The sequence below is a fragment of the Anneissia japonica genome, unplaced genomic scaffold, assembly GCF_011630105.1.
Source record: "Anneissia japonica isolate Jap-2015-1 unplaced genomic scaffold, ASM1163010v1 scaffold401_len1656234_cov178, whole genome shotgun sequence".
NCBI classification, from domain to species: domain Eukaryota; kingdom Metazoa; phylum Echinodermata; class Crinoidea; order Comatulida; family Comatulidae; genus Anneissia; species Anneissia japonica.
In genome coordinates this window covers 391,918-403,617 of record NW_022745982.1, presented here as the reverse complement: position 1 = coordinate 403,617, position 11,700 = coordinate 391,918, and the positions used below count along the sequence as shown (strand labels likewise).

Below are 11,700 nucleotides of genomic sequence, written 5' to 3'. Positions count from 1 at the left end.
ATAAAAATAAATATAAAATTTTTATTTATTTATTTTTTTTTATTTCCACTTTATAATTTATATTTTTATTCAAAATCACAATTTTTGGTGGTTGAAGGGTTCGTTAAACTAGTTATAAAAAAGTCTAGCCTTATGTACTACAATACCTTCCTTTGCCAGCCATGCATTAAAATCAATCAGTATGACTGGAGGGCCAAGCCAGCTCCACCAATCACCTCGGATTTACATAAAAGCGTCTGAAGAATATCTACCGCCTAGAGCTGGCTGTGCAGTAGCATGGTGGTATTATAGTAATATCTCTATGGCAATAGTGAGAAGTTATGTCATTTTAACATGGCTGACCATGCAATAATAAAGTTAGATGTTCAATAGTAACCTTGGAAGCCATGTAATATTAGCATGGATGAATAATAAATGAAGCTAAATGTGTGGTTTAATAAACTTTGTTTATTGAGTATAACTAAATAACTCAAAATACCATCAAAATTCTTACTACTATTGTTGTATATTTACTGAGGTATTTAATGCTATTCAAAAAATAACCAGTTGTCAAGTTGGTGGAACAATAATATGAAATCATACTGTAGATTCAAGTCCCACAGCTGCACAAAAAAGTATACAAATTTTGCTGTAAATTTATTACCACAGAGAGCTGAATCAATACAGGGTTGTTCTTCCCTGGGGCTGTGCACAAAAATACAAGAAAAACGAAATTTCAGTTATATAGGTGTGCAGTAAAGTGTATGTTGGTCTTGTGCAAAAGAGTGCCACCTGGAGTATAGCATTGATCATAATAATAATAATGATACATAATAAATACTTTTATAGCGCTTTTTTAAAGTTTACCAAAACGTTTAATGTTGGAAAGAATTAAGTCTATGGCTTTCTTGAACGAGTCAAATTTGTCATGGAATTGCATTCTACATCACAGGCCCAAATTGAAAGAAAGCTCGTTCACCTGACACATGTGTATTACTACTGGGTTATACAATTTGATGATATACTCAGATCTGAGCCTACTTCTATAACACTCATAGTTCTGCATAAATTCATTAAGATATTGTGGTGCTACATTTGCTAATGGCAGTCATTTGTGCCTGCTTCTAGATTATTATATGTATAATATAAACTTCCTTTTTTCACAAAAACAAGTACAGCAGTACACACTCATTCAATCATTCTATTTTTTCTATGTTTCAATCAAGAGGTTGTTTTTACACGAGTTTCTGACAACATTATTATTATTATATGTAACTGCCCACCGACTGCCAATTATTCCAAATGCCACTGGACAACTCAATTTGGTTTTCTTGGCCTAATCAAATTCTTATGTATACCACAACATTTGTCTGATTTTTAAATCGTTCATAGCATTTTTATAGTTGTTGGTTTTGATTACAGTGAACTATCAAAGAAACTACCTTTGGAGGTGAAACAGCATACATTCGATGACCCACACACCAAAGCTCACCTACTGTTCCAGGCCCACTTCTGTAGGTTACAGCTGCCAAGTAGTGATTACAACACTGACACAAAATCCGTCTTAGATCAGGCAATAAGAGTGTTGCAGGTAATGGTGCATAATAGGCCTAGATGCATCTATTTGTTTCTGTTATATTCTTGTAATGTAATTTTATTTATTCATTCATTAGCCCTCAGTGTATAATTGAAAATCTACTTTGGCTCTTTACACTTTTTTATGCCCATCCCTGGTATGAGGGCCCTTGGATGTTTTCATAAAGCATACTGTACTTGAATATGGGCATACCCTCATTTAACTTTTTTTACCCTAGGGTCATGTCATTGACACTATTACGAGCCATGTATTGTTTAGTATTGATGTTTGTTAATGCATCGTTAATGTGGACTATGAAGCAAAGATGACCTATTTTTGTTCCTTGTGAACACCTTCATTTAAATTCTTTGTCTAAGACAATGTACCTTTATACCAGATGGATTAACTTTGACTATTTAAAAAATCCTAATCCAAGTGTTTTCTATTTTACCTTTGCTAGAAACAACACACTGGCACAACACTTACCACCTCCAAATGCACTGCAGCTTAAAGGCATTTTGCTTGCAACAAAAACTAGCTAAAAATAAGTTCTATTTAAAAAACTTAAGGGTAGATATAAAATATTACTGTAAATTAAATCTATTCACCATTAAACTTAAATCCCACATTGAATGCATTTTTAACTTAGATTTTCCTCTTTTACTGTGTTTTGCCCTGCTTTTCCTTATATCTTTGTACATTTTAAACATGTCTTTCCATTATGTGTAATTCCTGCATACATTGTCATGGAGTGGACCCTTTAGTAGTATCATTGCCGCTGAAGGAGTACCTTCAATACTATACTAAATATGGTTGAAATAAAAAAATATATATTAATTATTGATAAAGAAAATGAATAAAACTTGGTAATTTACATGTTATTTTCAGTTAAACTGATTTATGATATAGTGTCTGATGAGGTAAAATGCTTGAAATATAAAATATAATAATATATAATTTGGGCTGCTTTCTTTGTAAATATATTAAGAATTTTTGTAGTAAAATGTTTTCTTTTGTCTAACACTTGAATTATAACAAATTATTATTACTACAGTAAATGAGCTATTTTGTGTTTTAGTTTTTGAGGACTTTAACTATATCTTAGTATAGATACAAATGGTATATCTCAAATTTTTAAACATATTTAAAACTACAGGCTATGTTAGATGTAACCGCTGACAACGGTTTCCTGGTAACTGCATTGTCCACCATCAACCTTATCCAGATGGTACTGCAAGGCCGCTGGATTCATGAGTCTAGTCTTCTTACAATTCCACATGTAGATGCATCAACACTAGCATTATTCAAGTAAGTTTGAATTATATTAAATTTGTTGAACCTTTCTGTTATGTTTCTATGGTGTCATTGGCCTCGTTGGTGACATTGGCATTGTCATTGTTTTGATGAAATAGGACAAAGAAGCGATTTGCTGATTGATTTGTGGTACTTAGTTATTGTATAATGTTACCATTACAACCTTTAAAACTCTATCCTGTTACTATATTCAAGTTATATAATATTATAATACATTCTCCAAGGATAGAAAAAAATGTCTTTCGGGGTAAGGCAAGAATTTGTTTATACTCTGTTTAGCAAACCGGTCGCCCGCCGATAATGATGATTTAGAATAAAAATAAATTTTAATTTTTGGCCAATTAGCCCACCCGCTGCCACAAAAAATGGAAATTTCAGATATAATAATAATATATGTATATTTTTTCCAAATTATGTAAATTATATAAAAGGCATTTAACCATTCCATTTCTACACTGTTTACAATCACCAATACAAATTTATTTTTATTTTTTCTCCATCTGGATGTTTTTGGCAAAACTAATGACTAAATTCTTTTTTCTGTCCTCTGATGAAAGAAATAAGTTTGCCAAACAAGGTACCAAAAAAGTCTTGCCTAAAAGTGCTTTTGCAGAATTTGAACCCAGGGCCTTGTGATTTGAAATCGAGCATCTTAACCACTGTTCCATTCCACCATTCTTTTTTTTTTTTTTTTTTTGGAAAACTCATTTGACACTGATTAATATCAATTTGGTTCAACTGTGTTGGTTCCTTTTATAATCAGCTAGAGTATTTTGTATTTTAGAACACGATCAGCATTGATTGAAAGTTTGCCAGAATTAGTGCATCATTGCCGTGGTAACAAAGTGACACTTCATAACTTTCTTTCTGGCAAATTGAGTGACAGGCAGATAAATGAGGTAGGTTGTCACTTGTATGGTGTTGGTTATAATTAGTGAATCCACCTGTAATAATTGAAAAATAAATAGTTACAAAATTAAACAATGTACAATAACAAAAACTTAAATAATTTGACTTTTACTATATTAAGGCCTAGTTCAGACTAGGTGGATAAACCTGGCTCGACTCACTGGGTTTATTCACCTGCCAGTCTGAACTAGGTGGCTTATCTCAAGCCGGGCTGTGTTCCTATAGTAACTTTCCAATAATTGTGGCCTGCCATTTTGACTTTGTCTGATCTTGTGTTCAGATGACTAATGAATAAATCATTCTTATTATTGTGTAATTCCCTAGGCCTGGGATATGTTGCAAAAACTACCAATGATAGAGGTAGATGTGAACATACAAGGAGTCTGGGTTGACAGCACAGAAAATGAACAAAGATTTGTACCAATTTCTTTTATCAGTAAGTTAACATTTACTGCCTCCATCAAGGAGGTTATGTATGCACCACTGTCTCTGTGTTGGATTGTTATCAGGATTATCCGTGTGAAAAGGTCAAAGGTGGAGCTCACAGACAGTCAAATTCAACTCAATTCAGAGGTTATTTGCTTCAGTGTGCTGTCATAAAAGTTTTTATCCTCTGAAAATACATCAATACAATGTATTTTTACAGTTATTTACAACAATAGTAATGATGAAGTGCCTTGAGATTGTTTTTATCGTGGAAGGTGCTATAAAAATACATGACCATTGATGTGGTATATTCTGTCTCTATAGAGTGAATTACTATTTGGCATAATTTTGAGCACTTGCTTTATAAGAGATTTTTTTTAGTTGGTAATCAGGGACAGGGAGGAGGTATTTATTTATTTATTTATTCAACTTTCTTTTATGAGGGTAGCTCTTACAGCAAGGCTGCCCTCATGACAAATACAAACAAATACAGTAACATGAGTAAAATACAAAGAGCACAAATAACAATAGATTTTCAGTTAAAAACAATTTATAAAAGTTATTTTCAAAACAATGGATAAATTGCTCTAGATTAATATGAATTTAGCTTCATCCCTGCATTTGGATTATGTTGATATTACTATGTTTGCTTAATTGTTACTGTTATTGCTTGGTTCATAAGTAGAGTACTAGGTTGCAAACATAAGTTTGCAGTATTTATTCTACTCTGGTATGTTTATGTACTTTTTGCTTTTTAGGAGGGCTACCCAAGGATAAAGATTACATCCAGGTTCACACAGATAAGGAGTATGTGTTACTCATCAATCTCAGGCGAATCAAAGGAGGAACTGTAAGTTTACATCGGCTTCCGTCTATCAGCAGTGACACCAAGGGTTGGTGATGATGGAAAGAGCTCCCTCCCCTTATCTCATTGGACTGCTCTCAACACAGTTCGTTAAGGAAGAGAAAATCATTTTGTGTAATTCTACCACAGAATGTGAGACTCTAAAATTGATTAAAATACCTGTTCAACGCCATAAATTGTTGCGGAATTCTAAGTGGATTCTGGTGCCATTAATAGTTTTAGTACTTTTTTTGATAATTTTTCTTTTTACAATGTAAGTAATTATACATAAGCCACTTGGTCACGGTTAGAGGTACTTGTCCGGAAATAATTTAATAGGAGTTGGAACTTGTCCAGTGATACTGATACCAGTGTAATCCCGGTGATATCACTTAGTTGGAACAATGAATGCATTTTTTGAATGGTTGTTTATTAACATGAAACACATAATTAATTGATGTGAATTCTTACTATTTTTAACAGAATGACAAGAAAGCAGTAGCACCAAGATTCCCAAAACCAAAGAGTGAAGGGTGGTTTATGATCCTGGGAGATATTGAAAACAAAGAATTATTAGCCTTAAAGAGAGTGAGCTATGTGACTCGCACATCAACTGTTCAGGTCTCCTTCTTTACTCCTGAAAATACTGGTAAGAACTTCTTCAGCAAATAAGCATAATTTTTATTTTCATGTGCTGCACATTTTGTTTGTATGGCCCATTTAAATCAGCGTTATATATGGTTGAATATATAAATGAATCAATGAATAAATAAAAGGCAAATTGAAGGTCTAATAATAAATGAAAAGCATCTTATACATTTAATAAAATCTATGCTGTAGTCATTGTCATCATCATCATCAGCATCATCATCATATTCATCATCATCATTTTTATTAATAATAATTGTGGATATTAATTTCATTATTAAATCATGTGAATGTTTTTTTTTTTTTTCTTAGGTCAAGTGATATATACATTGTATTTCCTGAGTGACAGTTACCTCGGTCTTGATCAACAATACAATATTTGTCTAGATGTAGTAACAGCAGATACTAAGGTCAAAGATCAACTGGTGGATGATATATAGTATGATTGGGATAAATGAAGAATGCAGAATAGACAACTCAATTTATGGCATACACATCATCAATTAATATAAGTATATACAAGTATGTATAATGTATGTCTCTTATACACATGTGTACATACATATAAAAATTATATAATTTACAGAATTTAATTTTTAAAATTAAGAAATAGAATGTGCTTAGTAGTGTACTGCTTTATATTGTAAAGATATTGACCAAAATGTTACTGTACATTAAATGAACAATGTAAACAACATTCAATTTATGTTTATTGTGTTTTGCACTCTATCTCCTTTTTGAAAGTGAATGATCAGAAACTAGTATTTTTTAAGCTTTTCTGGGTCATACTCTAAAAAATGTTAATTTGTTTATTAACAGGAACAAAAACAAATCAATTATCAAAATGGTTTTGACTACAAAAAAATCTAATTTATGGAATACTTGTTAATTTAAGTATTGAAATATTACTGGTGATTTGGAAATACCCCTACAACGAATCTTTGGCGCTGTGTTGCGTTTGAGCATAGCATTAGGCCTTTGGGAAAAATGTCATATCAACACTGGGGTAAATGAATTGCCAACCATGGAATAAATTATTTCCCCATGGGCCAACCATGGAGACAGCCATGGAGGAATTAGTTTTCCTCCCCATGGGCCAATTATGTGTTCTGGTTGCCTTTGTTTCGTTTCGTTTAGGGCCTTTTTTTTTGTAGTCAATTCAACATCAGCCAAGCGTGTGGTCGCACAGCTACTGATAAAAACCCAGCTTTGTTCTCACTCAGTGGCTGACAGAGTCCTTATTATGGATAGGCATACGTCGACCATGCTGGTGTAATAATTTCGCTTCCTTGAGGATTTTTAAATGTAGTGCAACATAATTATTCGCAATGTTTTTACCCATAGCGAAGAGGTGTAGGCCTTCATTTAAAAATTTCATCGTACTTCTGGGGATTCTGTGTAATATTCAACTTTTTGCTTGGTTGATCTCTTATGAAGCAGTGTTCAGAAATCTACATCTAAAAGCATATTTTGGAAGTAAAACTAATGAAAGGAAATTTCCCGTTATTGACGATCACATGCCGCAACATCAAAATTGTAGTTGTCTGGTTCCAAATAGTGATGCAGAAAGTTGTTTTTTCGAAAACAGACTAGAGTGTGACTGCATGCCAACGATAAACTCCGTATTCGCCGACTATACAGAAAATCGAGTAGTGTTCATAGGAATTACATTCTTTGGTAAAAAATGGAGTGCTGAATCATTTTTATGTGAATTCCCAAATGGAGACAAAACGGTAACTGATCCAATTGTAAAGGACAGTCGGAGTTTTGGAATCATTCCTCAATATGCCCTAGTAATAACGTGCCCATTTCCAGCAGATTTTTCGAATTCATCAGCATTCTCTGAGCGGAGATTCAATATTAACTTACGAAGGAAGAAATTGCCGTCAGTCGCCTATGCTAAAATTCCAATATGCGCTTCTCACAAAAAATTTGGGCTAACTGAGGAGAAAAAACACTCACTGATAATATGTACAATGACGAAGGATATGGATGGTTTTTTCCCAATGTGGTTGGATTATCACCGTCATGTAGGAGTTGACCATATTTACATATACGATAATTCCAGAAGAGGGAGTTTACCGAATTCATTGAGTAGGTATACAGCTGACGGGTTTGTATCCATCATTCCATGGGCGCATGTATATACACCGTGGAAGAACTTTACAGAAGTCCAAATACCTCAGGAAAATGATTGTATATGGAGAAATAAACATAAATCAAAATGGGTACTCTCGATAGATGTAGATGAATTTATTCAGCCTATGGATCCAGATAAGCCATATATAAAGGACTACATAAAGAATTTTAATTTCACAAATATTGGATGCTTTAAAATACATAATTGGTATTTCGGATCAAGGTTCTATAAATCAAATTCAACCTCAGTAATAGAACATAACCGGTGGCGAATTAAATCACCAACACTTATTAATATAGGGCACGATAAGTGTATTATTCAACCTGAAAATGTTCATTATTTCAAAACACATCAAATTAAATTAGGTGGTGACACTCTAACACTTGACCCGTACAAGGAGCTCCGCCTTGTACACTACAGAGCGTCCAATCCGAGGCATAAAAGGGGGCCTAAATACTTCCAACTAAATTACAATGTTAAAGATTTAAGTATGTTAAAGATATGGAAAAAAATTCATGGTTGCCATAGACGTGATATCGAATGTCAAGAGTTATAATAACTTAATTTGCTATATATGTGTTGGTTTGCCCATTTAATAGCGAGATTTCGCAACCTTACGAAAAGGATAACAGATACGAATATGTCATGATCGTCATTCGTGCCTTAAACATCCTTGACAATACGAGCTGAATATGATGCTTGATTCATGCCAAAAGCATCAATTGCCTACGTTGTGACAAATAGGCTATACTGTAGAGAAAGGGTTGTTTAAAACTTTTATGACGTAACCGTATTCGTTATCTTAAGGTTGCGAGAGCTCCGTATTTTTATAATTGCTGTCATCATTTTATTAATGTATTAGTGGACAAAGAGTATAATTACAATAATTATTCTGAATTTATATAGCGCCTCACGTTGTCATAACCTCGATAATGAACAATGATGATTGCTCATAATTTTTATCTTATTTTATGAATGAATAGGCCTACACACACTGCTAACCCGTCCCGTAATTGTTATTATTGTTTGTCGATGTTAAAAGACAATAAGACGTTGGTTTGGAGACTTGCTAAACTTGCCTATATTAACTTCCGGCCAGTAAAAACGCTTAAGCTAATATTGCCCACTTTCAAAATAGAATAAGTTAATATTGATTGGTGGCTTTGCGAGTAAGTGTCCCTTTACGACAATAGTTTACGTCTAAATCAAATTTTTAAAAAAACCTTAACTATTCATCACACAAACTATATTACCTGCTCCCAAACCGGAGTATGGAGGATACGCCCAAGCCGCAGAATAAAGGTTAAGCAATATGATTCAACAATATATTTTAATATACACCAACTGTGTCGTAATTATTTAAATAGGTGACTGTTTTGTAAGAGATCTCAGTGTTTTGTCTTATTTGTATAATGCGACCTTATATTCTAAATTGTATGGTGGATGCTGTAATACTGGCCACAGGGTTCATACGGGTTTTGGAAAGTTATGGAAACTGATACGAGTGTTTTTCAGGACCTTGAAAGTCATGGAAAATAAAATTGATTATGGAAAAGTTATGGAAATATTCGAAAATTATGAAATTAAAGTAAGTAGTGAATAGTTATACTGCTGCATACCCAGATAGGTAATATGTGCAATTTATTTTCTATGAAATGAGGTCTTGGTAATGTATTTTATTTGAATGGAAAATTTATGTAAAAGGTATGGAAATTGTTGTGACCCAAGGTGAATGAACCCTGTGGCCAGTGAAAGTTGTTCAAGGTCGTCGTACATACAGGCCGGGTCATTTTTTGGTTTAAAAAAACTGTTGTATAAATGTTAGGCTTATTTTAATGAATCTAATTGTGAAATAGTGAAAAATACGCCGCGTTTATAACTAAGTATTAACTTAAAGATGTACTTATTGCATGAGCTTTCAGTGGCATCAGGTGTGTGAAGTAACAGCAACTAAGCTTAAAAAACTTTCATTTTTATTTTTATTGCTAAGAAATTACAAACACCTAGTTATATATCGGCCTTACGTCTGCATACATTCTTGGAAGTTTTGGCGTTTTTATAGTGTTATGTTGTTTGTGATCTAGTATTTTAATATTGTACTGCATTTTTTTTATTGTCTTTTTCTTGTATTCTAAAGATTGAAATGAAATTTTGGCGTTTTTTATTGCGTTTGGTGTTTTTATCTTGCATTGTATTTTTGTACTGCATATTTTATTTTATTGTATTTTTATATGAAGTATTTTGAATATTGAAATGTACTCATGTTATGTCCATTTTAATTGGACCAAATAGATTGAATCTTGAATCTCGGAAATTTATATTTTGTTAGTGGTGCTGATGAAGAGGATGATGTATATTATAATCTTATGTAGGGCCTAATTAATAGAATTGCAAATATATTGTAGATAGCTCTAATTTTTTTCGACCTGATTCAACAATAATTGTCATCCATATAACTATTTTCTTGATGATGTTATTGTTGTATTAATCAGGTGTTATGTGTATTTTTAATGTAACAATCATTATGTGAATAATTATAATAGACATTCATATTGTATAGTAGTGTATATATAAATGAATAACCTTTAACCTTTAGTCTTTACAGGCCTAGTGCTGTAATTATAATTTTTAGGAGCATCCTTTAATTACGTACAATGTCATTATCTCGTTTAGTGTTAATGTGTGGCTGCCCCATCTGCATTTTGCATGTAGTTAGAGCCTATCAGTGTTATATTTTGTAATTGAATAAAACTCAATTTCCATCCAGTTCGTTGTATCCGTTTGTAATTGACTGGTCTCCTGTAATTTTGTTTTGTATGCTGTCCCAGGGGGTATAGCTCTCATCATAGTTATCATCATCGTCGTCATCATCATCAATACCATTCTTATCATCACCGTCCTCATCGTTGTCATCCTCCTCTTTCTGATCGTCATCGTTATTGTTGTTATTGTTGATGACAGGTTTGGAGTCGTGGGTAAATGATCCAGAAATACACTTTAATATACACAAAATGTGTCTTAATTATATAAAATATATACTCATGTTTATTAAATGATTCTGGTTGGTCTCTTTTGTATGTTTTTTGGTGATTTATATTTATACACTTACTATTTATTTAGTTTTATATATATTATTGTTGTTCGATGTTTATAAATGATTTTAACTTATTGAGTATTTCAGTCCTGTTTTAAAATTGCCCCATGAGGGATAAAGAATTATTGAATTGAATTGAATTGAATTAAATTTATTTCATAATATTGCCTTTGAAAACATAATAATAATAGTAATTGTTTTTACATAATATTATCTTTACATATAAAATTACCGTACTATACTATGGACGTATCTCATTTATATCTGTTTCACGTGTTTGTGTCGAGTAAACGTGCTGTATCCGCATACACATTGTATATAGTCAGGGCCCGTAGGGGGGGGGGGGGGGGGTTTAAGGGAGTTACGACGAACCACCCAAAAAAGAAGGTCCGCATTTAAAAACGAAAAAATTGATATTCGTAGATATATTTACAATGTTCTCCAGAGTATCGGAGATCACACAAGCCAAAAGGTCCACTTTTCACTGAAACGAACCTCCCACAAATGAAGTCACGCTACGGGCCTGATAGTGTTTATACCTTCATGGTGTAATCAATCGCATTCGAATGTCTAACAAAAACCCAAGTGGTCCAATTGGTTAAGGTGTCTGCATATACTTCAGGAGACAGCGGGTTGGATTCGCTAATAGTTTCCTCTTATCATTTCCAGTTTATATATAAGAATTATACCGCAAGGCAGTTTATAGTGTATCTGTTTACATAAGACATTTGAAATAAAAAATTACCTCTCTAGAATTCCTGCCTTGCCGG

General features: G+C 32.9%; 3 protein-coding genes across 4 annotated transcripts in view; 2 read left to right on the top strand and 1 right to left on the bottom strand.

Annotated features, from left to right (window-relative positions):
* LOC117120097 (activating signal cointegrator 1 complex subunit 3-like) overlaps positions 1–6,235 on the top strand; it is a 38,962-nt gene extending 32,727 nt beyond the window's left edge. The window contains exons 36-42 of one of the 2 annotated variants that reach the window (XM_033265102.1): positions 1,402–1,570; positions 2,712–2,863; positions 3,654–3,768; positions 4,103–4,214; positions 4,963–5,054; positions 5,532–5,697; positions 6,009–6,235. In XM_033265102.1, coding sequence (XP_033120993.1) covers positions 1,402–1,570; positions 2,712–2,863; positions 3,654–3,768; positions 4,103–4,214; positions 4,963–5,054; positions 5,532–5,697; positions 6,009–6,136 — 934 coding nt within the window. In that variant the 3' untranslated portion in view covers positions 6,137–6,235. Of the gene's footprint in view, positions 1–1,401; positions 1,571–2,711; positions 2,864–3,653; positions 3,769–4,102; positions 4,215–4,962; positions 5,055–5,531; positions 5,698–6,008 lie in introns of those variants that run through there. The other variant, XM_033265103.1, reaches the window with a different exon arrangement.
* Positions 6,236–6,313: 78 nt separating this feature from the next.
* Positions 6,314–10,602, top strand: LOC117120098 (beta-1,4-galactosyltransferase galt-1-like). Its single transcript, XM_033265105.1, has one exon. The coding sequence runs from the start codon at positions 7,025–7,027 to the stop codon at positions 8,390–8,392; it is 1,368 nt and encodes a 455-aa protein (XP_033120996.1). The 5' UTR covers positions 6,314–7,024; the 3' UTR covers positions 8,393–10,602.
* The window catches only part of LOC117120110, a 9,255-nt gene continuing 8,143 nt past the window's right edge, over positions 10,589–11,700 (bottom strand). Inside the window, exon 4 of the mRNA XM_033265122.1 lies at positions 10,589–10,853. Coding sequence (XP_033121013.1) covers positions 10,589–10,853 — 265 coding nt within the window. The remainder of the gene's footprint in view (positions 10,854–11,700) is intronic.

What these genes read in the sequence shown, in the direction of transcription:
- LOC117120098 (XM_033265105.1), top strand. Translation starts at nt 7,025, where the DNA reads ATGTTTTTACCCATAGCGAAGAGGTGTAGGCCTTCATTTAAAAATTTC.